Genomic DNA, 27614 nt, shown 5'->3' on the forward strand with positions numbered 1-27614 from the left:
ATAAGGTTAAATTAGCCTTAAATTACTATAAAAATTTTATAAAAAGCTTTTTTATAGTTATACTTACACTTAAACTTTACTTTAAGCTTTAGGTAACACTTAATAAATATATTAAGCTAGTTTATGCTAACATAGCTTATATTATGCTTAGCGTGTAAAGAATTAGCTATATTAGCTATAGCTGCTAGCTAGGGGGGAAATCCTTACGCATCTAGCTTAAGTATGTGCTAAATAATTACCTACTTCTTATTATTATCTAGCTTTTATAAGTTAGCTATATAATTAGCTTAGAAAAGTTATTTAGCACATTAGTTGCTTATTATCTTTTAAAGGACTCTGTAGATAGCTGTAGTGTGTTAGTTAGAAAGTATTATGTCTTATTTAAAAGCTTAAAGCATAAGCTGCATTTAACATTCTTTTAACACATTTAAGTAGTGTTATTAAAAATGCATTAGTGTAGGAAAGGTAGTGTAGTAGGGTCTTAGCAAAAGTAAGCAACTTAGGTGTGTGAGCAACTCGCCTATAAAGTACGTTACCTACTTTTTTTTATTACTTAGCTTTTATAATTTAGCTATAAAATTAGCTTATAAAGGTTATCTAGTGCTATAGTTATTTATTATTTTTTATAAGACTTTATATATAGCTATAGCATATTTTTTTAAAAGTTTTATATTTTATTTAAAAGCTTAGAGTGTAAGCTATATCTAACATTCTTTTAGCATATCTAAGTAGTGTTATAGGGAATGCATTAGTGTAAAAAAAGTAGTTTAGTAGAGTCTTAGCAAAAGTAAGCAACTTAGGTGTGTAAGTAACTCGCCTGTAAAGTATGTTAGCATATTATAAGAAAAGTTTTAAGTTTTATTTAAAAGCTTAAAAAGTAAGCTATATCTAACATTCTTTAGAAAATTTAATCTAGTATTATTATTAAAGCATTATGTAGATAAGTAGAGTGTAGTAAAAGCTTAGCAAAAGTGGCTAGCTAACCTGTGTAGCTAGCTAACCTGTTAGGTATGTTATAATTAATGCTTATAAAAGTAAAAATTTAAAGGCATATAAATAGCTTACTAACATCTATAGTAAAGGCTTTTAATAAGGTCTTAAAAAGGGCAGTAATTATTACACATAAGCTAGTATTAGCATAAAAAAAGATTATAAAGCTTTAAGCAGTAAATAAGGCTGCTCTGTAATGTAAATTATATAAAAGAAAGTAAATTTAAGTAAAAAAGACTTTAATAGTTAAAAATAAGGCTTATTTAACTACTTTAAAAGAGTTTAAAGCGCGTAGTAATAAAAAGAAGCTAAAAATATAAGTATGCGCTAAAAAAAGTAAGCTAAGTTAAAAGTAATATAAGTAGTGTAATTAGACTAGGCATAACTTACATATGTGTAAGTAAGTAGTAGAAGTAGACTTTAAATAATATCTTATGTTGTATTACTTTATACAGGGCTAAAGTAGGCTATTTTGCGCTAGAATAGGGTAGTTTTAGTAAGGGCTTGGCAAAAGTGGCCGGCCAACCCGTGTGGCCGGCCAACCTGTTAGGTACGTTACTATAAAGCTTAAAACATGTTTTTTATAAGTACAACTATAAAACAGCCTAATATAAGAATTTTATAGTTATATAAAAGTAGTTTATATTTATATATAACACTATTACTAAAGCGAGAATGCCAAGACATTTTACTGACCACCTGCCCCGACAGCTGCAATTTCCCGGCTATAAGGAGCGTCTCCTCCAAGTAGTGGAAGCATCTAAATAACGAAATTGTTAGCAATTTTAGGAAATGCCCTAGATACACGTTAACAAGGTCCCGCTAGTTGGTATAATTATTGCCCTGCAATCCTTAATCTTAATTCTCATCACGCACCTATTTTCCGCCGACACAGCCATCCAAAGCGCTACTGTGTCATACCTCCCCCTCCTGCGCGATTGGGCAGAGAAGTTGTGGTCCTCAGCTGGGAGCTGCATACAAGTGGGACTTAGTCCCTGTCAGGCATGGTTGCTTGGTGAGACGACGTGACGCACAATGATCCCCCCCTACGTGCTTAATTGTGCATTCAGCGATTGGAAATACGGGTACTGCGTCCTCTAGTTGGTATCTGTCTACGAATTTGGGCACACCTCTCTGCAGTCTTTGACTCCAGACAATGACACCTTTATGATGTTGGCGTTGATTGCACACAACGGTAGGAGGGGGAGTCATCTAGATGTAGTACTGGAAAGATTGTTAGCGAGATGTTTTCACTGAGGGGACTTTTAGGCAGACGTATTTGTTCCCCGAAGGTTCTCTCTGCACGTCTCCGTGATTGAAGAATATACTATGCTCCCTCATATTCAATATCTGTTCTCACTCTGCTCTCACCCACCATGCACTCACTGATTTCCATCCCGGTCATCTACTGGACCCGTTGAGCTTAATCTTTTGGAATGGAGATCATGAAGCAACATCGGTTAGCCTTAATCGACGGTAACGTATGATGTAAGAGAACTAAGAACTAAGCCTGAGAGTGTTGTGAGAGTTTCCAGAAGTCAAAGAGAAAGAACAAACTTCAAGGAAGGGAGACATGGGCGAACCGGTACAGCCCGGTAGCATATTCGAATGAGGCGCTATTGGTACAGTAGAATACAGTGCCTATCTAAAGTAAAAGAGAAGACAAATGTCGTTTAGGTATGTGGCGCTTTGGGCTGTTTTCCATTTTACAATCACATCACCGCTATTCTGTGATCCATACACGAATTTCAAAGCCGTGAATTAGAAGTCGTTATAGGCATATTGGTAATTATGAGTCGTGAAGGTTAGTCGTGGAATGTGTGAACCAGAACCTAGAAAAGGGAGGGAATGAAAGCCGTGTTAAAAGCCGACGAGACCGAGCATTGTGTTGTCGTCCGAAATCGCAGAATCATTCTGAAGTCGACAATCCGAAGGCGAAACGGAAAGAGAATCGGCTGTAACATTAACCCATAACCGTGTGCCATCCTTTCTCAACCATGACATCGATCCAGAAAGCTTCCTGTCCATTATCCAGTCTAAACCAGACCTCTTTAACTAGCTCAATCATCTTGCGAAGCGGTTTAGCTGGCAGCCTTAAAGCATATTCTTCAAGTCTACGATTCGCAAACTCTCGTGCATCCATGACCTTCGCATCGTTGGCGTAAATGTCAAAGTAGTCAACTGATGACACAAATTTGAGCTCAGATGCAGCGGCGACAAGCAGGATTGGCTGTAGGCAGCAGGTACCGGAGGAAGAAGGAAGGCTTTCGAGAGTGCCAAGGATATGTAGAGCCAGAGAATTGATCCAGAGTTTGGTGTCAGTGTCCTCGTACGCGGTTTCAAACCTCGGAGTTGGGAACTCGAACTCGACGTTGGCAGTCCATGTAAACTTGTCTGTTCCCAGGCGCTTTCGAAGGAGAGAGGGGAAGACCTGATACAACTCCAAGAGACCGGCGCAGCGGTACGCCTCTGCCATAACTACGAAGTCGTGCCTGGAAGTCCTTTCATCACCTGGATCGGCGAGCTCTTCCGCTAAAGGCCATTCTGCATCGAGCAGATCCTCTTCCAGTGAAGCTGCGTCTAAAAGATTCTCTTGCATCCGTCGTACGTCCACAGTTCCGCTCATTTGCAGCAGCCTCTCCCTACGGACCAATCTGCCTACTTCTGCAAACATCATTTGTACTGTCGGCGCAATTCCGGTCCAAGGGTGCGGCACAATCTTTCCGTCAGGCCTCCTAGCTGCGGGCGTAGCTTTTCTGGGACCTCTCCTCATTGAAGATCCTGATGAAAAGGTCATAGTGTCTTGACTGACGAATCCCATGAGCATCTCCCAATAAATTAAAGACTCTTCGAAGAATTGATTGTCGCGTTGGATGCCCTCGTCTTCGGAACTACTGATAAGCTTCGGTAGAATCAGACTCCTAGCGGTAGTGAGAAATTCCTCGCCTATGTTGCTACTCTCATGCCAGCAGGTGGTGAGACCAAGAAGTATGATGCTGAGAAAAGTCTTTCCAACTCTGACTTGGCCGCTTTGCACTAGGGGTAGCTCTTCTTGAAGGCACTGACGAGCTTTGTGTTGCATCTCTATGCCTACGCCAGTCATGTTAGGGAAGGTGTTGGCCAAATGCGCTGCTGACATTGATTGGATGGCGTAGTACATTGATGGAGAGTCCTGGAATAGACGGCCGATGGTTGTTCTGAACGGATTAAGCGGGGAATCAAATGAAGAAAATAAGACGCAAACATCTTTGAAGTAATGCTGAACTAATATAGACTCAATGTCATCTGGCGACGAAGACGCGGGCGACGGACTGGGGAGCCGATAGTAGTCAAGGAGTAACGATCGCGATAGCCGAGATTTAAACGGTTCCATGATCGTGTCTTCTGGGGGTAGTCCCGGCTCTTCGATATTCAATTCGAGTTCATTGAGAAGAGTATCTGGCTCAAGAAAATCTAGCGTGTCTAGAGAAATGAGAGGGAAGTCTTGGTCCACTGACTGAGCATGTTCAAGCATCCCCTCCAAGAATATCGGGTCAATAACATCCAAGTCCTCCATATGGAATGGTGAATGTTCTTGAATATATTCATCTTGTCCAATAGACTCTAGCGGACTTGAAGTGGGGTCTTGGTGGATAATATCTGGCGACGACGTCTCGGAAGAGTCTTTCTGTTCCGATAGTGGTTTCTTCTTTCCGATGGGAAGTACAGCAGCTAAGGCTTCGAAGCCGCTTACAACATCTGCTGGTAGTGCGATGTCTTTCACAGGAGGGGGAGTAGATGCCTCACTGATGGCTAAAGGCGGTTCAGATTGCAATGACTGGAATATCTCATACTTGGTCGACCATTTCAACGTCTTTTCATATCCAGGGCAAGGCACATTCCTCTTCTTACACTGCAAACAAGCAGGTGCTGTCTCGTCGCATTTCAACTATTGCCACCATTAGCGGGGTTTGCAACTCCCAAAGTGGGATAGTAGCTATACGTACTCGTTTGAGCTTGCACCTCCCACAGCCATTCCTACTCTTCGTCTTTTTCTTCTGACCATTACCAACACTCTTCTCTAGAGCCAATGATGCCATAGCCGTTAGTGAGCAAAAGAGTAATGTAGGGGGAGTGGGGAGGCGATACCAATCCCGATTAAGGGAGGTTGAAGAGGAGGAGTTCGCTGCATTCTAAATGCACCTGACAAGTCATGGGAGAGCCGATAGGAGCCGTTGGGGTCTATCGGGGCCATTATCGTGACTGATAGCGACGTGGAGGAGGGTGTGAGGTAAGTGTGAACCTAGATCCGAGTCTCGGAGCTGTTCACGCGTCGACTTTCCTTGTTGGCAACCTGCATCCCTGATTGGTCGGACTGTCATGAGAGCTCCAAATACTTTCAGACTCCCTTCACGAAGAGGGCAATCTCGTCAACTTGTCTGGAGGTTCAACCATGCCCTCTACACCTTATGTTCATTTATTTAAGTTCGAGATATGTAAATGAGGACTTGAAGTCCGCTTTATGTTGAAGCAGGAACATTTTGATCGCGAGCCCCACTACTTTCACATGGATTCTATAACCCGATATGGAAAGGTGCGAATGGCTATCAAGATGCACATCCATATCGCTGCGATATCATGATTAACGTCCTTGCATATGAACCGGCTAAGACTCGGATTGCTCGGACTTATGCACTTCTTACAACGGATTTTGCTTTTTCATATCATTTCTGGCAGCAAGATGGATCTAGAGTCAATATTTCATTTTGATCGAACGATTCAGGCTGGAGAATATCCTCTCTTTGGTGAGTGAAATTCTTAGATGCACATCAAACACCTATTTACTTTGATGTGTTATCTTTGATCCCATGGCTTCTCTGGAAGTTTGACTTATTGTCTGGGCTCCTGTTGCCTCTAGGTCGTACTCGGAAGCATTCTAAAGTTTATTTACTGAAAATGGTTCATGACGTGAATTTCATCCATCGCGATTGTTGTACGGGATCTGATGAGGACCACTCGTTAACTTCTCAAACTCGGGTAAGTGCATGGTATGGGTGAAGGGGCTGTCAAGCAGGCAGAAAGACGGAATCGGCTGCCGCATGAAGTATGTATTGGAGGGTCAACGGCGAATATTACAGACCTTGAATCAAAGCATCTAACAAGCTCGACCTTTATCTCCTGCTACACTCAAATCTTCGAAATCTTCCCTTTCCTCTTACCCTCTAACTCTTCCCTCTTCTCCGCAAACCGCTTCGTCGGCGCATCCTCAACAAACCTCTCAGCCAACGCATCAACCGCATTAACAACCGCTACCAACCTTGCGTCTCTAATCGGTGCGTTCTGTAGCCTCTTCATCTCAATCATGCTCTTTCCATCATTAACATCCAACTGTCCCTCCAAAAACCTCATCACCTCTTTCTGAAATTCGTCACCGGCGCTTTGGAACACTCGGTTGTAGAGACCCCAATCTTCACACTCCTGGGCGGATAGCTTGCGTCCGAACATGAGAAAGTCGTTGGTGCGGTGGATGCCAATTTGTTGGGCGAAGGAGATGGCGGACCCGTTTTCGGGAACGAGGCCGAGTGCGCTGAAGGGGCATTGGAGCCAGGCGGTGTTGGAAGCGAGGATGATATCTGCAATGCCGGGGAACCAGCATGCACCGCCACCGACAGCGGGGCCGTTGAGTCCGAGGACGAAGACTTTCTTGTGGTCGATCATTGAGCGGAGGAGTTCGGTCGCTGTAGAGCTATTAAATTGGAGAAGATTTTGAAGTAGAAAAGGCGGAAGGCTGCGATGGGATAGGGTCAGAAGATGGTAAGAGTATGAAAGCATGGTGACATGTCATTCTTACAAGTAGTTAGAACCATTACAAGTAGTCAAAAGCATAAAAGAAATACCTAGACTCACCATAAGCAAACTTTTGTAGAAAGGCCAATTTCTTCTCCGCTGCATTCTTATATGTGACAGGCTTTTGATTTGCTTCAGCAGTCGCTTCACTCGTTAGTCTAATATCCCAAAGCACCCCTCCTACTCTCCTTTACCTTTGACATCAGCTCCAGCGGAGAAGAACCTTCCCTCGCCAGTTAGAACTGTAAATACTGTGTCGGGATGGTCGTTGAGGACTCGGAATGCTGCGATCGTGTCCGGAATTATATTTCCACCGAAAGAGTTGAGAGCGTTGGGGCGATTGAACTGTTCTTGTGTAAGAGATATTTCTAAGGAACAGTAGGGGTGTTTTCTGTGCCTTGATGATTCCAATCTTCCCTTGGATCTCGAATTTTATGTCTGAATATTCGGAAGCCATTGCTGCTTCTTACAGGCTCACAATGCTGACTGACCTTTGTGGATTGATGCGAATTAAGTTGTTGACGAAGGATGATAAAGTTCAAAAAGTAGCGATGATAGAATGAATTCCCAACCGGAACCAGATAATCCTTACAGCTTATACGTAACCCGCACCTGGTCTACAAGGAACCGAGCTTGGGGGTGAAGAGTAAGCTCAGCCCCGCAAATGAGCTGGGCGCCTCGGCTCAGCGAAATGCTGGTGAAAGATGGAGAAAGTCTGAGCGAGTCAGCAGAGCTTTAGGGGATGATTGAACTAATGATTCAGTATCGGGGTTAATCAATTGTTGAGAAGAATGGGGATGTTAGGAAGGTTGAGATGCTCCCTTGTAGATTCAGTTCGAGGTAGCTCGCGCAAGCTGACGCAAGTTGGACCTCGGCAACTTCTGAGTGATGCGTGATCACGTGGCAGAGATATCACAGGGGGAAGTATTGAACTCATATTTCTTACATGATGTTGAACCCTCTAATGGGATTCCTTGAACATAGCAAGGCGGATTATACTTAGACATCAACTCACCCAGGACTTCAATGAACGCGATGACATAGTGAACGTGGAGAATGCCTTCTATTTATGCAGTTCCTTCTAAAGAGCTCTATGAGGGGAATCGTCCAAACCCGTAGAGAGTACTCCATACCATACATCCAGGATAAGCTTAAATCCTCATCCCTCAAACACCCCATGGTTCAGCTCCACCCCAAAGTCTTTCGCCATCACTCTCATCCTTTCTTCAATTTCCTCCTCCATGCCTCGACCAACCCCCAATACCTGCTTCAACCTCGACCACAGGAATACTACGTCACTTAGCACCAACACTGCTTTGAATCTCAGATGTTTAACCCAATTCCTCCACCGCTCTCCCCAGCCCAGATCTCTGCTCTCTGCCAACGCCCTTGAGGCCCAGAGGCCGGTGATCTTGATGCGGTTCACCGGTGAGCCTAGGAATTGGTTGTTCCCCTGTACTATGCGGAGATTCCGACCTATGAAGATGAGTTCGCGAGGCCATTTCGTTTCATCGCCTAGGATCTGCTTGACACCATCGCGTGCCTTGACTTGCATTTCAAAGGCGCGTTCTTGTTGGTCTTTACCCTGTCTGTCTTTCCGAAGCTCGTTCAGGGTAGAATTGTCTCCTCCCTGGTAAGGCCGCATGAGCGTCGCGGAAGCGAAGATGTCGGGGCTGTTGACCCCCCAGCTCCTGACTATATCACTGATGGTGTCATTGTCAAAAGCTAGTAGCGACTTCCAGAACAACGCGTATTGGTGTCTGAACTGGGGATTCATGTGGATGTACAGTCCGTGGTCGATGAGAACGACTTCGGGCTGTCCAGAGGGAAGGCGTCGGATGAAGATATTACCAGGATGGGGGTCGCAATGGACTATACCCCAGAGGAACATCTGTGCAGAAAAGAGGTCGACCATAGTTTGCATGACAGACTTGAGAGACAGACCAAGGCCGCCTTCCCCATTCGCACCGCGCCAGGAAGACCTATCGGGTTTAAAGAGCTCGTTTCTGGGCGCGTCCTCTGGGACATTAGAATCGAACTTGATGTTGTTTTTTGCAACAGGCGGAAGCGCAGTACCACCTGCTCCAGGACTGCCCTTCCACCCACCCTGCCATGAATTCGTGATGCCCGCCTTATCCCACAGTCGTACGCCCTCGATCCACTCGGCCGTCATAACCCTCTTAGACGACAGCTCTCGGTAGATCTTGGGTATGTACACCCTCCCATTGAGTCTCTTCTCCCCAGCGACCAGCCTCCTCATCTCCTCAGCATTATCCGCTTCATTCTCAAAATCGGTTTCCAGCATCAACCGCTCTGAGATATATGGCACGAGGCTATACATAGGGATATCAAACCACCAGGTATACGCCCTCGCCATAACTTTGAAAGCCCACAGGTCCCAGCCAACCTGCCTTGCGATCTCCCTTTTCTGGATCTTAACTGCGACTTCCCGGCCATCGACCAGCCGCGCCCAATGTACCTGCGCAACACTAGCCGATGCACGTGCCGTCTTCTCCATGACACCCTTTCCTTCTTCGCCCGAGAAACTAACTCCGAAGACCTCTTCGACACTCCTGCCAAAGTCCTCGCGCACGACCTTTTGGACTTCTTGCCATTCGTTCTGCGGCGCATCGTCGAACATCTTGGCAAACATCTTCTGGAACTCAGGGGGAAGTATGGCGCTCTGCATGGCTATTGCCTGTCCAATCTTCAAGTATAGACCGCCATTGTGCCGCAAGAGATCGAAGACGCGCTCTGCATTCCGTGCATGCAGTGCCTCTATACTTGTTGCAAGTGGAGGGTGTGCGCGGAAGTTAATCTTGTAGTCTACGCCAACCAGCAGGCCCGTCCTAAAAGTCCGGAAGCTGCGTGTAAGGGAGGCAGCGTTTAGTTGGGTGTCGAGAACGTATCCCACTCCCAGGATAGCGGAGACTACGAAAAGCCGTCGCACCCATTTCCTGCGGCGGAACGGGGGCTTCGGACGTCTTGGAGGCTTCGGCTTCGGCAAATCGGCTGGATTTGGAGGACGAAGAGGCTCGAATTGAGAGGAGTGGATGTGGCGGACGAGTGAGGGTCGGAGGGCGGAGGTCAGGAGTCGGGAAGCATTTCGAACAGACGCTCTATGGAGGAGAGGCAAGCCATGAATCATGGCTGCTGTAGGTGGGAGGAGAGGAGCGAGAAATGTGCGAGTGTGGCATGGGTCCTTTTAACTATTTCGTTTTATCATCTGGTATCCTGGTCGGGAGCGGACCAAAATCGATGACGCCGATTACGACCGAGAAAACTTAAAGCCCCGGTGCACGGTCGCGGGCTCGGCGTTCGTCTTGCATCCGACGCCGCCTTGCCGAACTCGAACAAATGGAGGAATATTTCTCCTAGCAACCCCCCAAAGTATGATCAAATTATCCCTGAGCATGCGGCTGCTAGAGGTATGGTGGAAAGAAGGGAAAGCTTGATATATAGTTAAATACAGAGACATGCAGGATTCGAGAATGTCATGCTCAAGATGCGTCGACTGATCATTTCCACACTCTTTGTTATATTCTCGACTAAAACTGACGCTGCTACTATCACACCAACTGTAAAGACATTGAGCGGCACATATGTAGGAAAGTATGTCAACGGCTAGGATCAAGATGTCTTTCTCGGCATTCCATACGCCCAACCCCCGCTTCCGATGGCCTCCATCAATAAACACTTCCTTCGCTGAGACGAGGGATGCATCGAGATATGGCTATAGCTATTACCAGTACAGCAGTAACTTCAATTTTCAGAGAACTGTTTGACTCTTAATGGTACTGCGCCTTTCCATTAGAACGAATTTGTCCTAATTGCCGCAGTGATACGTCCAACTGGATTCACAAACAAGAAACTGCCAGTACTGGTATGGATCTACGGCGGTGGGTTGTACGCTGGATCGACTGCAGGCCCGCAATACAATCTGTCTGGAATCATACGTATCTCTCAAGACACGAACACGCCTATAATTGCAGTGAGCATGAACTATCGCCTCGGAAAGGCGCAACCTCGTCTTCCTCTCATCTTTGCTGATGACATCCAGGAATGTGAGGATTCCTACAATCACCCCAGATCCTCGCCGAGGGGAGCAGCAATACAGGATTGCTAGATCAACGGCTAGCATTGCGTTGGATTCAAGAGAACATCGAAGCCTTCGGTGGAGATCCTAGCCGTGTCACTATCTGGGGCGAAAGTGCTGGAGCGCAAAGCATTGAGTTGCACCTAAATTCCTATGGCGTACGGGATGACGGCTTATCCCACGCTACAATCATGGAGAGTGGTGATCCGGTTGGAGCATTTCTAGCCCCGCTGGCTTATTACTCTGCACCTCTGGCGAATTTAACTCGAGCAACGGGTTCTGGACTGCATCAGACAAATTAGCATGTCTATGATCGCTGTCCTCCGAGCAGTTCTTCGCTGCGCAAACACGTCAGGTCTGGAATCCAATCGTGAACGGTGATCTTCTCCAGTCATATCTTTCCACAACCATGGATGAAGGAGACTTTGTGAAGGTTCCGCTACTCATTGGGGCCAATCCCGACGAAGGAGTTTCATTTAGCGTCCACGGTCTTGATAATACTACGGCCATGTCTAATTCCCTAACGTATTGACGCTCGTATGCCCTGTCACCGCCCAGCATCCAAAAACCACTAGATCTATATCCGAAAGATGATTTCGCAAACGAGTCCACATATGGTAGGATGGGGAACGAGACATATCCAAAATACGGACTGTAGTGGAGGAGAGATGCAGCCATTGGAGGAGACTTGATGATGATAGCGCAGCGGAGGAAGATGTGTGAGTTTTATACTCAGGCAGCGAAAGACGTATACAGCTACCGTTTCGACACACCATTGTGGAATCAGACTGCCCCGACATCAGTTCTCCATTTCGTGAATTTCGTCTTTTCCTTCCGGAACGTTAGCGGAGCACTGGGCCCATCACCTCGGTATGAGAGTTACAAGGATCTCAGTACAGATATTGGGAGGGCGTATGTTAACTTCGTCGAGACTGAAGATCCAAACGGGATCGGAAACTCTAAAAGGGTTGGCTTGCCAGCGTGGCCAAAGTATGCGCTTGCTGCGCCGAAGAACATGGTGCTGAACAGCAACGGTAGCTATGTTGAGGACGACACCTGGAGAAATGAGGGCATCGCCTTCATCAACTCCCTCGCCCGGGAGTTGTTGGCATAGTCGTACGTAACGGTAGGCAAAACCTGGTACACAAGCTCTTCAACGTCTTTCATGACCGTAGATCTGCTGCGTCATGCTCTTGCTCCTCAAGGGTGTCCAGGTCAGCTCCCCATTTCCCCGAAATCTCCTTCACCTTATCTAGCCACCTCTTAACAACGGGATGCTGATCAACAACCTCCCTAAGGCTGACCTCGTCTTCCTTCCCTTGAACCTCCCATTTCCAAATGCCTTCCTCGTCAACCCACTTCTTCCCCAGCAACTCTTGAATCGCTAGCTCCATCTGCGCTCCTTCCCAGACGCTCCTCGCCTCTTGCCAACAAACCTCATCGTGCCCTCTGAGCGCAGTAACAAAGCCTTGTAGCACTCCTAGTATATATCCCACTCGTTGCCCGAGATGTGCGCCCAGCGAGAATCCCTCGTCGAAACCCTCTTGCACGTACTGACCTTTGCTATTCGAAAGTCCTTCGCGGTATGCGTCGGTATCGAGGACACGTTGGCGGGAGGGCAAATCAGAAAGAATTTCATAAGTGTGACTACCAGTACCGCTATCATTCAGAGGGTAATGGGAGGACAGTATTGGTGAGGAGGGAGCAGAGCCGTAGATATCGTCTAATGGGTCATTGTACGGCAAGAATGGCGGCGACGGAGGCGCATGTACGGAAGAGAAATTGGTTGTCCCGAAGGTGGGAGAGGTATCGCGGAACATGGTGGGCGTGCAGGTGAAGTTGGATCGGTAGGGCGGTGTTGTATCTCAGCTAGCTCAGCCGGGGTGATGATAGGACGCACAAACCACCATGCATAGTGCTACTCTAAACAGAGTATAGCCTAGGGGGCTAGCGGTTTCCGACCCCTGTAGCTAGCGTTTCTCTCATCAGCTGTCTGAGGGACATTTGTGATTTTCTCTAGGAATAGGCCTATTTCAAGAGCATTATAATAGAATTAGATTTACAATATCTCTACTACTATACGTCTAAATAGGCTTAGAATTTAATACAATGTAGAAATAAGGTGTAGCTATAAAATAAAATTTTTTTTTTTTTACTAAATTCTAACTATTATTAACGTACACTACAAGCAAGTTGCTTACACACTAGAGTTGCTTACTTTTGCTAAGACTCTACTAAACTACTTTTTTTACACTAATGCATTTCTAGTAACACTACTTAAACATATTAAAAGAATATTAGATACTACTTATACTTTAGGCTTTTAAATAAAACATAACGTACTTTACAGGCAAGTTGCTTACACACCTAAGTTACTTACTTTTGCTAAGACCCTACTGTTGCGTTTGCTAAAAGGTCAACCTCCTAGCTAGCACAGCAGAAGGATATATATATAGACGGATAGCTGTACGCGACACATTCCCTAGCTTAAACTGTGGAATAAGAGAGGTAAAACATAGTAAAACAACCTTAACACACTCTTCTAGCCTAAGCAGAAGAACTTAGAGACAGATCTAGTAAGGTAGCCTCTATAATAGACACACTGTCTAAATGCTTTTTGCTAAGTGTAGAAATTAAACACACAGTGTTTAGAAATAATGCAATCCTACTAGTAGAGTAGGGAGAGCAGAGATGTAAAAATTTTTGTGCGCTAACTATCTACACTACGCTGCAAACTAGGCTTATAACTGTTGCGTTTGCTAAAAGGTTAACCTCCTAGCTAGCACAGCAGAAGGATATATATATAGACAGATAGCTGTACGCGACACCTACTAAACTACTTTTCCTACACTAATGCATTCTGTCACAGTATCCTCCCCGGATCCCAGACATAACTGTATTAGACGTGTACTAGAGTATTATTAGTGCACGTCTAACACAAACACAACATAACACAGACATAAACTTAAGCATAAACTGCCTTAACACTAACTAAACCTAAAATAGGCTTAATTTATACCTAAAGTACTTAGACTTTTAAGCTAAGTATTTAATTACTAATTTTCTTTTAAACCTTTTTATTTCTTATATAACATCTTGTACTTACTATAATACCTTATGTAGTAATTAAACTAGACCTCTATAAAGCTTTATAACCTTACTTATGTATAATTATAACATTATGTTATGTTAAAACTTTAGCTAAGAATAGCCTCTAAATTTAATTTAATAAGCTTAGTACTTACATAACTTTAAGCTATTAAAGTAAGCTAAAAAGCTTTCTAAAAAGCGCTTACTTTATAAAAAAGCTGCTACATTATAAGCTTTAAAGCTTTTTAAAAGAACTTTAAAGAACAGCTTTATATTATTAAGTAGTCTGTTTCTGCCTTAACTTTTATTATAGTAGTAAAAACTAAGAACTTACTAGCCTTAAAGCCTACTTAGAAGTCTAGAGATAGCTTAACTTTTTTCTACTTAACACTACCTATAACTTATAACTTTTCTAACTTAGTAATAAAATCTAACTAACTTCTTAATCCTCTACTATTTAATAAAAAATAGAAAGACTTACCTTTCTTTTTACATAAGCTTTAATATAAACTTAAAGAAAATATAGACTAATTTTTTTTTAAACACTTCTAGTTACTATATGCCTACTTTTAACTTAACTATAATATAATAGCTTTAATTAACTTACTAATAAATAAAAATATTATTAACTTAGATTAATTTATAGTATTTTTATAAGTAACTTATAAAGACCTAAATAAAAAGTTAATAGCCCTAAGTTACCTAAACACTTTATAATAAAAAAAAAAAGCTTTACTTTACACTTTACTAAGTTCTACTAACTTGCATCTAATATAGGCCTAAATAAGATAGGTCTAATTATAGCTTTATATAACTCCCTCTTAACTAAACTATAACACGCTATAGTAAAAGAACCCCTTCTAAATAACCTTAATATATATGTAAACCTAATTACTACCTACAATAATAACATAAGGTTCCTCCCTATATAAGCTTTAATACACCCCTAAACTAGCGCAGTTGTAAATAAGAACTTTAATATAATAAAAATTAATTTAAATTATGCTTTAGTTAGTTTTAAAAAGTGTAAAAATTATAAAAAAAAAAGTTAATACTTTAAGTATAGTAAGTATAGTTATATTTTTTAAAACTACTTTATTCTTCTTTTTTAAGTCTGCGCAAGTAGCGCTGCTAGTACTTATTAAAAATTTTTACTATTTTAATTTTATTTTTATAAAAGCTTTAACTTGTATTTAAGCTTTAATCTTTTTTACTACTCTTAACATAGCTGCAGCTATAGCAGTAAAAGCCTGCAAAAAGGCTTGTCTTAGAGCTAAGTTGCCTCTTAAGACTAATTTAACACTAGATCTCTACTAACCTATAGGCTAAGTCCCCTACTAATAACTAAAAGTACTAAGTTAATATTTCTATATGTTTATAATAAAAAACTATATTAGCTTTAATATAAGCTTTTATTAACTTAGAAGTAAATAGCATAAGTTATATTAATAAAAAACTAGCATATAAACTAAATCTTTAATTAACACTACTTACCTAAATAATTTACTTAACTAAATTTAATAGAAAATAACTTAAAAAAAGTTTTATTTTTTATACTATAACTATTATAATTACTTACTAACACTATAAGAAGCAGATTAAGCTCTATATAATAAACACAGAATGTTATAACCTAATTCTAGAATAACTATAGCTATATTAGCATAAAGTTACCTTTAATTACTAAAAGTAAGTTCTAAACTTTAACTCTTTTTAATGCTAAGATATATGCTTATGCTTACACCTAAACAACACTTAAATAGCACTTAATATAAAAGGTTTCTAGACTTACTCCTTAATAACTTAAAAAAGAACTACTTAAGTAAGGCTAATAAGCTAGGCCTTTTACTAAGATAAGCTATATAAAATAATTTAATAACTACTTAAACTTAAAGAAAAAAAAGCTTTTAAAGAACTTTTACTTACTTAATTTAGACATAAACTAGAACTTAAACAGTAGATAGACATCTGCTACATAGAACCTACCCTGTTTATAACCCTAGCTTAATAACTAGATTATAAAATCTATGCAGTTATAATTTCTAATATAGACTAAGCTTTAGCTTTCTAAAAATATACTAACTTAAAAATAATAGTCTCTTAAAACTACTATAACTTATTACATGTCTTTTTTTAAAATAAGTTTAATAAGCTTTTAATATAACATCTATATAATTACTAAATAACTTTTAAGCCTAGTAAACAATCTAGTTATAGGCTACTATATAAGATGTTACTAAATAAATTAAAAGTGCTCTAAAAATACTTTAATAAAAACTTAAAAAAAAGTTTTATTTAAGCTAGCTTTTTACTAGTAGTGTTACTTATACTATTTATAAAAAAACCTAGAAGTAGGCTTTAATTCTATGTTAACTACTAAGGACTAAATACTATTACTATTAAAAACTAATACTTAATTCTTTTTTTATAAAAAACCTTAAGCTAACTAAGTAAAGTAAAGTATTTTATAAAGTTAGATATTATTACTACTTTTAATAAGCTAAAAATAGTAAAAGGTAATAAGTAGCTAATAGCATTTTAGACCTAATATAGACTATTTAAGTACTTAGTAATGCTCTTTAGCTTAGCTAACACACCTAGTACTTTTTAACATTTTATAAATAACTTACTTTAACCCTACCTAAACATGTTTTGTACTATGTATATTAATAATATTCTAATCTACAGTAATAGCCTTTTAGAGCATAAATAGCATGTACGCCTAGTGCTAAAAGCTATAGAAGAAGCAGGTCTATAACTTAACATAGATAAATGTAAGTTCTACTAATTAAAGGTTACATATTTAGAATATGTAATCTCTATAAATAGCATCTAAATAGACCTTATTAAGGTTTAGACTGTGCTAGATTAGCAATACCTAAAGAATATAAAAGATGTTTAAGCCTTTATAAAATTTACTAACTTTTACTAATAATTTATTAATAACTTTTTACAGCTAGTAAGCTTTATAATTACACTTACTAAAAAAAAAGTTTAATTTAACTTTAACTTAAATTACTAATAGTTTTTTAACTAGCTAAAAAAAGCTTTTACTAAAGCTTTAATACTCTACTACTTTAACTTTAAACTACTAATACTTATAGAAGCTAATGCTTTAGACTATATAGTAGTAGAAGTTCTTTTCTAGACTAAGCTAGATAGAACTATTAGGCCTATTACATACTTCTTAAAAAGAATAAGTCCTGTAGAAGGTAATTATAAGATCTATAATAAGAAATTACTTACTATAGTACACTGCTTTAAATAATAGCAACCTAAACTAAAAAGTGCAGCGCATCTAATATAGGTCCTATCTAACTATAAGAACTTATAGTACTTTATAACTATAAAATAACTTAGCTACTAATAAGCCTGTTAGTCTAAATACTTATCTTATTTTAATTTTAAGATTACTTATTATCTTAGTTAAGATAAAGAGAAACTAAATGCTTTTATAAGGTAATCTTAAGACGTCCTTACTTAAAAAAAAGCATAAAAGGCTTAACACTAAACTCTACTTTAACCTAAGCTATTTTTAGACCTTAACTTAAATAAAATAAATTAAATAATTAATTAAATTATTACTAATAAGTATCTAAATAATAAATTTATCTAAGAAACTTTAGACCTGCTCTAAAATAGCACTAGTTAGTTAAAAAAAGTAACACTAGCTAACTATAAAAACTAAAATAGTAAGCTATATTACTATAACTAACTTATAATCTTTAATTTTAATAAACTAAGAATTAAACTACTCTAAATTGTACATAACTTGCCTGTTAGAGAACACCTAGGCAGAGAAAAGACTCTTAACCTACTATAGAGAGAGTACTACTAGCCCTGCATGTTCTATACTGTACGCTAATATGTATTATGTTGCTATACTTACTATAAAGTAAAGGCCTTTTAAAAAAAGTATAATAGCCTACTTAAACTACTTCTAATCTCTAAATAAGCTTAAAAAGATATATTAATTAATTTTATTATAAACTTACTTTTATCTAAAAAGTATATAAATATTATAGTAGTTGTTAATTACTTAACTAAGTATTAACACTTAATACTATGTTTCTCTATAACTGCCCCTAATATAGCCTAGTTATTCTACTAATATGTATAAGTTTACTATAGCCTGCCTAACACAATTATATTAGACAGAGGTACGCAGTTTGTCTTAGCCTTCTAGAATAAACTCTGTAAATAGCTCTAAATTATCCTCTATCTATTTACAGCTTTTTACCTAGAGACTAATAGCTAGACTAAAAACATAAACACTGTAATAAAATAAGTCCTATAAGCGTATATAAACTACTAGTAAGATAACTAGGTAAAATAGTTAGCTATAGCATAGTTTAAAGCTAATAACATAATATTTAAATTAACATAAGTATCCCTGTTCTTAGCAAACTATAGATACTACTCCTAAATAAAATTTAAACTACTTATAAATACCCTCTAACTAACTTATTAATTTATATAAGTAATAAATATAAATAGACTTATTAATAAAATCTAAAATATATCTAAATACATTTATAAAAAGCTTATATAAGCTTAAGCTTTTTAATAAGAGTATGTAAACTAATTCTAAACTTTTACCCCTGCGTATGCAGCTAGCAAGAAGGTCTAGCTAGATGCTAGAAATATTTAAATAAACTAATAATTAAAGAAACTTAATTAAAAAAACCTTAGCCTCTTTACAGTAGCCTATATAGTCTTATTACATGCTTACTAATTAATTCTACCTAACAGCATAAAGATACACCCTGTGTTCTATGTATTATTGCTGCGCTAAGCAGCTTCTAAATCTAACTATCTACTTAAACAGCTAAACCTGCCACCTAAACCTATTATTATAAATAATAAACTAAAATATGTTATAGAAGATATTAAATAGATTTAGTTTAATAAAAAAAAACATACTTATAAATACTTTATAAAATAGACTAGATATAACAAACTGTTATAGGAACCTATAAAAGCTTTATAAGAGAACTCTATAGTAACTTAATTCTATGCCTAATACTTATTTAAACTAAACCTGTACTCTAATAAAAACAACTTAATGCTAGAACTACTAATATAAAGGATTCCCTTTCTAATAAAAGGGGGGGTACTGTTACAGTATCCTCTCTAGATCCTAGACATAACTGTATTAGACACATACTAAAGTATTATTAATGCACGTCTAATATAAACACAACATAACATAGACATAAACTTAAGCATAAACTGCTTTAACACTAACTAAATCTAAAATAAGCTTAATTTATACTTAAAGCGCTTAGACTTTTAAGCTAAGTATTTAATTACTAATTTTCTTTTAAACCTTCCTGTTCCTTACAGAACGTCTTGTACCTACTATAATACCTCACGTAGTAATTGAACTAGACCTCTGTGAAGCTCTATAACCTTACTTGTGCACGATCGTGACACATTCCTAATAACACTACTTAGGCATGCTAAAAGAATGTTAGATATAGCTTGCGCTCTAAGCTTTTAAATAAGACATAAAACTCTTAAAGAAACATGCTACAGCTATATACAGAGTCCCTTAAAAGATAATAAATAACTATAGTGCTAGATAACCTTTACAAGCTAATTCTATAGCTAACTTATAAAGGCTAAGTAATAATAAAAAGCAGGTAATTATTAAGACTATACTTAAGCTATATACATAAGGATTTTTTCTTTAAATAGCATTTATAGCTAATATAGCTAATTCTTTGCGTGCTAAGCATAATCTAGGCTATATTAGCATAAACTAGCCTAGTATGTTTAAGAAGTGTTATCTAAAGCTTAAAGTAACATTTAAGTGTAGTATAACTATAAGAGAGCTCTCTATAAGAGTCCTAGAGTAATTTAGAGTAGGTTTATGTAAGGCCGGATGTCCTAGAACGGGCTAGTATAGCCTCACCTAACCTGTTTGGAGGTCATATAACCTGTGCTTTGTATATAAGCATGAATCCTAACAAGCGAGGCTTGGCAGCGATTCGTCTCTCTTACAATACACTCCTATCTTTCTCTAAAAGCTTGCTCTCAGTGCTATCTGTGCTACTTACTATCCCATCTTTACAGTTTAGCCTTATAAAGAATATTAAAGCTAAGTATAGCATCTAGAATAATAACATGTACAACTTTAGTAAAATAAGCTTTATTATAAGCTAAATATTTATTAACTATACTTATACTTAAAACTTTACTTTAAGCTTTAAATAACACTTTATAAAGATACTAGGTGTCACGGTTATGTTACAGCTATCCAACCCCTGAGTACCCTAAGGGCTTGGCACGGGGTATATAGGCTCCTCGGCCTCCGTACCTCTGCCTCCGACCCTAAGGTTTACTCTTGTTACCCCCTATCCTGCATTCCCTCTCTGTAACCTGTGTTTCCTGCTTAATACCTCTCACACTAGGCTAGTTTATGCTAATATAGCCTAGATTATGCTTAGCGCGCAAAAAATTAGCTAAATTAGTTATAAATGCTATCTAAAAGAAAAATCCTTGCGTATATAGCTTAAGTATAGTCTTAATAATTACCTACTTCTTACTATTACTTAGCCTTTATAAGTTAGCTATAAAATTAGCTTATAAAGGTTGTCTAGTGCTGTAGTTATTTATTATCTTTTAAAAGACTTTATATATAGCTACAGCATGTTTTTTTAAAAGTTTTATATTTTATTTAAAAGCTTAAAGTGTAAGCTATATCTAACATTCTTTTAGTATATTTAAGTAGTGTTGTTAGAAATGTATTAGTATAAAAAAAGTAGTTTAGTAAAGTCTTAGTAAAAGTAAGTAACTTAGGTGTGTAAGCAACTTGCCTGTAAAGTACGTTAACACCTTTAAAGTAATATACTATACCTATGTATATGTAACAATTCTCGTTCCATCTCAGGTCGCCTAGAACCTATTGTTACGACCCACGATTGGACCGTAAGCTACTAAACCTCTGTGCCCCACTGTTTGAACGAACAAGGCTGGAATGACCCGGTCACCCCCGCCGCTGAGCCACGTGACCTAACAGACAAGGAATGGACAAAGCTACTGAACTAATGCACGGCTAAGTGCGTTGTCTAATAAGCAAGGAACGTCTGCATGCTGTGCGCGCTATAAGCGCTTAGAGACTAGAAGCATGCAACGCATGCAAAGCATGCAACTCTATGTATATAGTTTAAGATCCTAACTACCTTTAAAGGTTATGATTAAAGTTTAGTTTATTATTACATAAACTAAGTAGCATTACTGCTTTATAATAAGTGTAATACTAATTATATATCTTACACTATATATACCTGTCGCGTACAGCTATCCGTCTATATATATCCTTCTGCTGTGCTAGCTAGGAGGTTAACCTTTTGGCAAACGCAACAGTTATAAGCCTAGTTTGCAGCGTAGTGTAGATAGTTAGCACTTAAAAATTTGCGCACCCCTGCTCTACTAATAGTATTGCATTATCCTAGAGCACTGTGTGTTTAATTCCTACACTTAGTAAAAAGCATTTAGGCAGTGCGTCTATTATAGAGGCTACCTTACTAGATCTGTCTCTAAGTTCTGTTACTTAGGCTAGGGAGAGTGTGTTAAGGTTGTTTTACTATGTTTTACCTCTCTTATTCCACAGTTTAAGCTAGAGGGTGTGTCGCATACAGCTATCCGTCTATATATATCCTTCTGCTGTGCTAGCTAGGAGGTTAACCTTTTAGCAAACGCAACAATACCTTTATCTTATTCTTTTTTAGAAACTGTTTAACCTAAGCACTTTATACTGCTATTAAAGAGTAAACTATAGTTAGCTGCACCTCTACGCCCTAGCAACTACGCCTTAACAGACTGTACACCTGTCTAGGCTAAGTTCTTGTTACAGTCTACAGTTGGACCAGCGTAACTCCACCAGTCGTGCTCCACAGTCTAGCCAGTTTGGAGCAGGGTTCGCTTATGAACCAGTCGGAGGACACAGAAGCAGCTCTGCTGCCTGCAGTGATGGAGGAGTGCGTTGTCTAATAAAGGAACAGGCTATAAATCTAACAAGTCTAAAAGAGCTTATAAAGCTCTTTTTAGTAGGCTTACATAAACTTATCCTACTTACCTTAGCACCCTCTATACATGTATATAGTCTCTACATTAAATAACTTTTAAAAGGTGTGTTTAATATTTAGTTTATTTTTTATATAAACTAAGTAGCATTAAGCTTTCTAAAAAGTTATAATACTATTTATATATCTTACACTATATATACCTTTAACTCTGTCTAACAGGACTGTTTAACCCTAGCTACTATACTACTGCGCATAGAGTAAACTATAATCTAGTTACTCTACCTCCCTTTATTAGCTCTATAGCCTTTCTATAGAACTGTACACCTTACTGTTAGCCTTTTTTCTCTGCCTTATTCTCTTTTAGGAACATTATTAACCTAAGTGCTTTTATAAAGTAAGGATTATAATATTAAATACTACTCTTTTTAAAAAGTATAACTACTTAATATAACTTAGATTTTAACATAGCCTACATAGCTTTATTAAGATTTATAGAAGTTTTTACTTAAAGTAAAGCTATCTTAGTAGAATAAATTAATATAATCTAAAATAATATAAAAAAACTTTAGTAAATTAGTAATAAAATAAATAAACTAGTAAACTTTTAAAAAGAAGTTAAAAACTTTTACTAAAAAGTAGTAAAATTTAATAACTTTTTATTACTTATAAATACTTAGTAAGCTACTAGCTCTGCGCACTAGATACATGCACTATAAGTAGAGCTAGCTAAACTCTAGAACATTTTAACTAAAAAAATAAGCATTATAGCTAAAAAGACTTTAAGACTAGCCTTTTTAAAGCTTTTTAAAAAATTACTAAAAAACCTTTACCTCTTCTTTACTAAATACTACCTTTATATGCAATATAATAAAGAAGCATTTTAGACTAATATAGAAATAATACCTTAAATAGAACTATACTTAAAAGGCCTCTTTATAATTTAGTTCTAACTATATATAAATAATTAGATAGACTTTAGAGCTAACAGCATAGCACTTACTTTTAAAATAAAAGAAGTGTTTAGTAGTGTTAAAGCCTTTAAAAATGCTCTAACAGCTATTTATAAAACTATAAAAAAATAAAAAATTATAGCTAATAAGTTAAACACTTTAAAATAAAAAAAAGCATAGCCTAAAACTATGTAGTACACTTTAGAGAATAACTAGCTATTTATAAATAGACAGACTAAAAAGCTTTTTACTGCATGTTTTATAATAAGCTAAGTAATGTTATAAAAAATAAATTTATATATAATAATAAACTAACTACTTTTAAAAACTTTATTATGTAGGCAACAACCTATAATAATTACTATAAAGAGTGTAAAAGAGAAAAGTAGTAAAAAAGAACTCTTTAAAAACTAAAGTTTATTTCTAAAAAAAAAGTTTTTTTAGTATAATAAAAAACTAATAAACCTTAGTTATGTAAAGTATATATAAAGGTCTCTTTTAAAGAAAAACTAAGTTCTAGAACATAATAAGCTGCCTCTAATAAAGAAATAATAAAAGTAGTTAAAAGATAAAGCCTACTTAAACTATAAAAAAGTAGGACATTTCTGCTAAAATTACCTAAACTTCTAAAAGAGGGAGAATAAAAATACTACTATAATAGTAAAAGCTATTACTACTAAATACAGCTATATAAAAAAGAAAATAGTAGAAAGATTAAATAATAGACTTTACTAGTAATGCAGAGAAAACTATTCTTTAAGAAACTACTTTAAAGTATATTAAAAGGTAGTTATCTAGAACTTTAGTAGCTTAAATAAAGTGTTATAAGACTTTATAATTTTTAAAAAGTATAAAAAAAGACTTAGATCTAAGGATATATTATAAATATCTAAAAAAAGAGAATTTTTTTTTTTATAACTAGACCTTTAGCACCTTAGTAAGAGAGCTCTTTAAACAGTTCTAGAAGTGTAAATACTAAAAGTGCAGTCTATAACATAACTACTTTAATAAATGCATAGTTATGCTCTACTAGATAAATATTAGTAATAATTACCTTATGTTTAATATAATATAGCAGATAGCTAAAGTTAAATATAACATTATAAATAATAAAAAATAATAGTAGTTTTTATTAAAATCTAAGATTAAAAACTAGAAAGACTAAGTAAACTTGCTAGGTTTAAAGTCCTAAAACTAGTACTTAGAAAACTTAAAACACTACTTCTAAGCCTTATAATTAGCAGGAAGGCTCTTATAATATAATAAAGCTATAGGTAGTGTGTACTTTACAAAAGTAGCTTCTATAGCACTAATAATTACTAGTAAAAAGAACACCTTGTATAGGTAGTATAAACACAAGAATAGTCTTAGTAGACTTAAAAGAGCTCTTTTAACACCTTATATAAACCTAACAATTGTCTATACTCTTAGTACTAGTGCACGTAACAGTATTGCACTAGACACTAAGATAACAAGCATTAAGCAGGCTAGTAGCCTACATAGAAGAAGAACTACAACAGATGCCTACAGTAAGGAACAGCCTTAGCCTGTAAAACTATAAACTGCTACACCTATTAAATAGCCCTTTTTTATAAGTAAGAAAAATAGCTAAACTATAAAAATAAAAATAACTATAAGTTTTATTACTTTTAATAAAAAGTAGTAAAAAAAAAACTACTTAATATTATACTACCTAGTAGAGGATTATAAGTGCAAAGTAGCTAACTGCTATAATAAAAAGCACTAAATCTATAAAAAAAATAAGTTTAATAATAACTTATAAAATATTAACTTTTACTTTTTAAAAGATAAAAAAGTTTTTTATAATATATTAGCCCTTGTTATAGTAGAATAAGAAGTAGAATATAGTCTAACTATAACCTTTATATTTAAAGAACACTTAGGACTAGCCTTTATTAATAGCAGATGCACCTTTACTATAATAAATAAAAACTAGGTAGATAAATAAAGCATCTTTTTTTAAATAAAAAAAAACTTATTTAAAGTAACTCTTACTAACACATCCTTAATTAAGTATAGTAATAGATAGATTAACCTAAAAATATATAAAAAAAGCTTTATAACCTTAAACATAAAAAACTAGAGATTTATAAGTATACTTTTACTAAAAAGTAATTATAACATAATTCTAAAATATAACTAGCTAAAAACACATAACTTTACTATTAATTAAAAAATAATAACGATAGAAAGTTTTAATAACTACATAAGTATAACCTAGTTAGCATGCTATAACAACTTATACTTAGTCTATAAGTAAGTAAAGTAAGGTAGCAGTTACTACTTTAAAAAAAAAAGCTTTAGAAATTCCTCTACTAAAAGCTAAAAGCTTAAGTAGTAAAAATAATAAAAAATAAACTAAAAAAAGTCTCTTATAATAAAATAAAAGCTAATAAGAATGTAAAATAAGTTAAAATTTTTAAAATCTAGAAAAAAGGCAGTATTTCTATTAAATATAAGAACTATAAGAATATGTTTAAGACACCTGCTAATCTAAAAGAATTGCCTCTACACTAGCCTTAGAACTACGCTATTAATTTAATAAAAGATTATAATCTAAAAACCTACAAGCTTTACCCTCTAACAAAAATATAAAAAAAGCTCTATAAAAATATATTAACTAAATATTAGTATAAGGCTATATTTAAAAAAGCTATAGCTTAATTACCTTAGCAGTAGTTTTTATAAAAAAGAAAGAAAAAAAATTAAAGTCTATTAAAATTATAGAACCTGTCTGTACGCAGCAGCAGCGTCACGGCCTGGATACAAGCGATCGCGCACAAGCAGGATCACGTATCTATGTCACATAATGCTTGTGCGCGAACCTCTGTGCGCGAACATCTAGATATCCCCCTTTTCCTTTATATAAAAGAAAGAAAAGAGTAATAGAACTAAAAATATATTACTTTTACTTTACTTACTTTATACACTATGTATACTATACACTACTTTTACTTTTACTACTTAAGTGCTTATACTATAAGCAGCTAGCTGTTAGAGCCTATTTAACACTAATTAGTAGTTAATTTAATTAACTATAAATTAGTAAAAGTAATAATAAAGTACTTATACTTTATAAGGTACTTTATTTTATTACCTATTTTTTAAAAAGAGTAATAATAAAGCACTTATACTTTATAAGGTACTTTATTTAGTTACTTATTTCTTAAAATAGTAGATTAATCCTTTACATTATATAGCAAGCCCTGCTACTGTATAAAGCAAAAAGAAGATAGTGTAAGATGCACACTAAAGCTATTAAAGCTGCATAACCTAGTAGCTAGACAATAGCATATTAATTCTTTGCATTATACAGCAAGCTCTGCTACTGTACAAAGTAAGAAGGAGATAGTGTAAGGTGCACACTAAAGCTATTAAAGCTGCACAACCTAGCAGCTAGATAATAGCAGTACCTGTATAATCTACTACATAAGCAATTAACTTTACACTTTATAAAGCACTTTGTTTTGTTACTTATCTCTTAGAAAAAGTAATAATAAAGCACTTATACTTTATAAGGTACTTTATTTAGTTACTTATTTTTTAAAATAGCAGATTAATCTTTTACATTATATAGTAAGCTCTGCTACTATATAAAGTAAAGAGGAGATAGTGTAAGGCGCACACTAAAGCTATTAAAGCTGCACAACCTAGCAGCTAGATAACAGCAGTACCTGCGTAATCTACTACATAAGTAATTAACTTTACACTTTATAAGGCACTTTATTTTGTTACTTATTTTTTAAAAAAAGTAATAATAAAGTACTTACACTTTATAAAGTACTTTATTTAGTTACTTATTTCTTAGAATAGCAGATTAATCCTTTACATTATATAGTAAGCTCTGCTACTATATAAAGTAAAAAGAAGATAGTGTAAGGCGCATACTAAAGCTATTAAAGCTGCATAACCTAGCAGCTAGATAACAGTAGTACCTGTATAATTTACTAGAAAAGTAATTAACTATACTATTATAATAAAATTCTACTAGCAACTAATAACTTTACATAATAATAAAAAAAATAAGAAATAATTTTTATTATATAAACAACTTATAAAGAACATAGAGATATTAGAGGTAACACTATAAAATAAAACTAGCCTAGAGTACTAGAATAACAAGATTAATATATTAAAAGCTTTAATAAGCTTATAAACTTAATTATACATAAGTTACATAATTACTAATTTACATATAATAACTTAAAAAAGCGCTACTTTTCTAAGTTTATATATAAAAGATTTTAAAAAATAGACACTATAAAACTTCTTAGCACTTAGCTATATGTTTAAAAAAAAGCTTATATAAGTGCTAAAAAATAAAGAAATTACACTATAGCTAAGCACTAAAAGTACCTAAGCTTAAAAGCTGTATAATATAGCATTAAAAAAAGTAATTACACTAAAAAAGCTTTATATATAACTTTTATTACTATATAAAGCTCTACATAGAAGCAGACTAAATATAATGCTACTATTAATACTAAACATACTAGCATTACTTGCTCTTACACCTTAGCTAGCACTACACTAATTACTATACAAATAATACATGCCACCCTACCTAACGCCTGCTCCACACCCTTAATTGTACACACCACCGCCTGC

At 36.1% G+C, this 27614-nt stretch overlaps 6 protein-coding genes across 6 annotated transcripts; 2 read left to right on the forward strand and 4 right to left on the reverse strand.

The window, feature by feature from the left end:
• Window positions 1-1665: 1665 nt before the first annotated feature.
• Window positions 1666-2755, forward strand: BDR25DRAFT_349425 (uncharacterized protein; the record flags this gene model as incomplete). Its single annotated transcript, XM_033694551.1, has 9 exons — window positions 1666-1740; window positions 1807-2015; window positions 2061-2082; window positions 2131-2197; window positions 2235-2271; window positions 2312-2406; window positions 2442-2466; window positions 2519-2617; window positions 2668-2755. The coding sequence occupies 9 exons, from the start codon at window positions 1666-1668 to the stop codon at window positions 2753-2755; spliced, it is 717 nt and encodes a 238-aa protein (XP_033553172.1).
• Window positions 2756-2959: 204 nt separating this feature from the next.
• BDR25DRAFT_252259 (uncharacterized protein) lies at window positions 2960-5069 on the reverse strand (the record flags this gene model as incomplete). Its single annotated transcript, XM_033686166.1, has 2 exons — window positions 2960-4918; window positions 4977-5069. Coding segments are annotated over 2 exons (2052 nt in total), but the record flags the coding sequence as incomplete, so codon positions are not given.
• Window positions 5070-6156: 1087 nt separating this feature from the next.
• On the reverse strand, window positions 6157-7611 carry BDR25DRAFT_339383 (peroxisomal d3,d2-enoyl-CoA isomerase; the record flags this gene model as incomplete). Its single annotated transcript, XM_033693379.1, has 4 exons — window positions 7214-7611; window positions 7011-7161; window positions 6877-6960; window positions 6157-6707 (listed from the first exon to the last, which is right to left on the reverse strand). The coding sequence occupies exons 1-4, from the start codon at window positions 7271-7273 to the stop codon at window positions 6157-6159; spliced, it is 846 nt and encodes a 281-aa protein (XP_033553174.1). The 5' UTR covers window positions 7274-7611.
• BDR25DRAFT_390928 (ABC1-domain-containing protein) lies at window positions 7588-10053 on the reverse strand (the record flags this gene model as incomplete). Its single annotated transcript, XM_033698122.1, has 5 exons — window positions 8009-10053; window positions 7930-7974; window positions 7832-7879; window positions 7750-7777; window positions 7588-7697 (listed from the first exon to the last, which is right to left on the reverse strand). The coding sequence occupies exons 1-5, from the start codon at window positions 9962-9964 to the stop codon at window positions 7588-7590; spliced, it is 2187 nt and encodes a 728-aa protein (XP_033553175.1). The 5' UTR covers window positions 9965-10053.
• A 398-nt stretch (window positions 10054-10451) lies between these two features.
• Window positions 10452-12026, forward strand: BDR25DRAFT_321830 (alpha/beta-hydrolase; the record flags this gene model as incomplete). The annotated part of the gene is made up of 6 exons (XM_033691993.1): window positions 10452-10595; window positions 10631-10844; window positions 10886-11121; window positions 11244-11437; window positions 11471-11529; window positions 11581-12026. The coding sequence occupies 6 exons, from the start codon at window positions 10452-10454 to the stop codon at window positions 12024-12026; spliced, it is 1293 nt and encodes a 430-aa protein (XP_033553176.1).
• A 49-nt stretch (window positions 12027-12075) lies between these two features.
• On the reverse strand, window positions 12076-12822 carry BDR25DRAFT_349431 (uncharacterized protein; the record flags this gene model as incomplete). Its single annotated transcript, XM_033694552.1, has 2 exons — window positions 12076-12776; window positions 12813-12822. 2 exons carry the CDS (start codon window positions 12820-12822, stop codon window positions 12076-12078), a joined length of 711 nt encoding a protein of 236 aa, XP_033553177.1.
• Between the last annotated feature and the right edge of the window lie 14792 nt (window positions 12823-27614).

Source organism: Lindgomyces ingoldianus (assembly GCF_010093535.1).
Source record: "Lindgomyces ingoldianus strain ATCC 200398 unplaced genomic scaffold BDR25scaffold_3, whole genome shotgun sequence".
In the NCBI taxonomy this organism is placed as follows: Eukaryota; Fungi; Ascomycota; class Dothideomycetes; order Pleosporales; family Lindgomycetaceae; genus Lindgomyces; species Lindgomyces ingoldianus.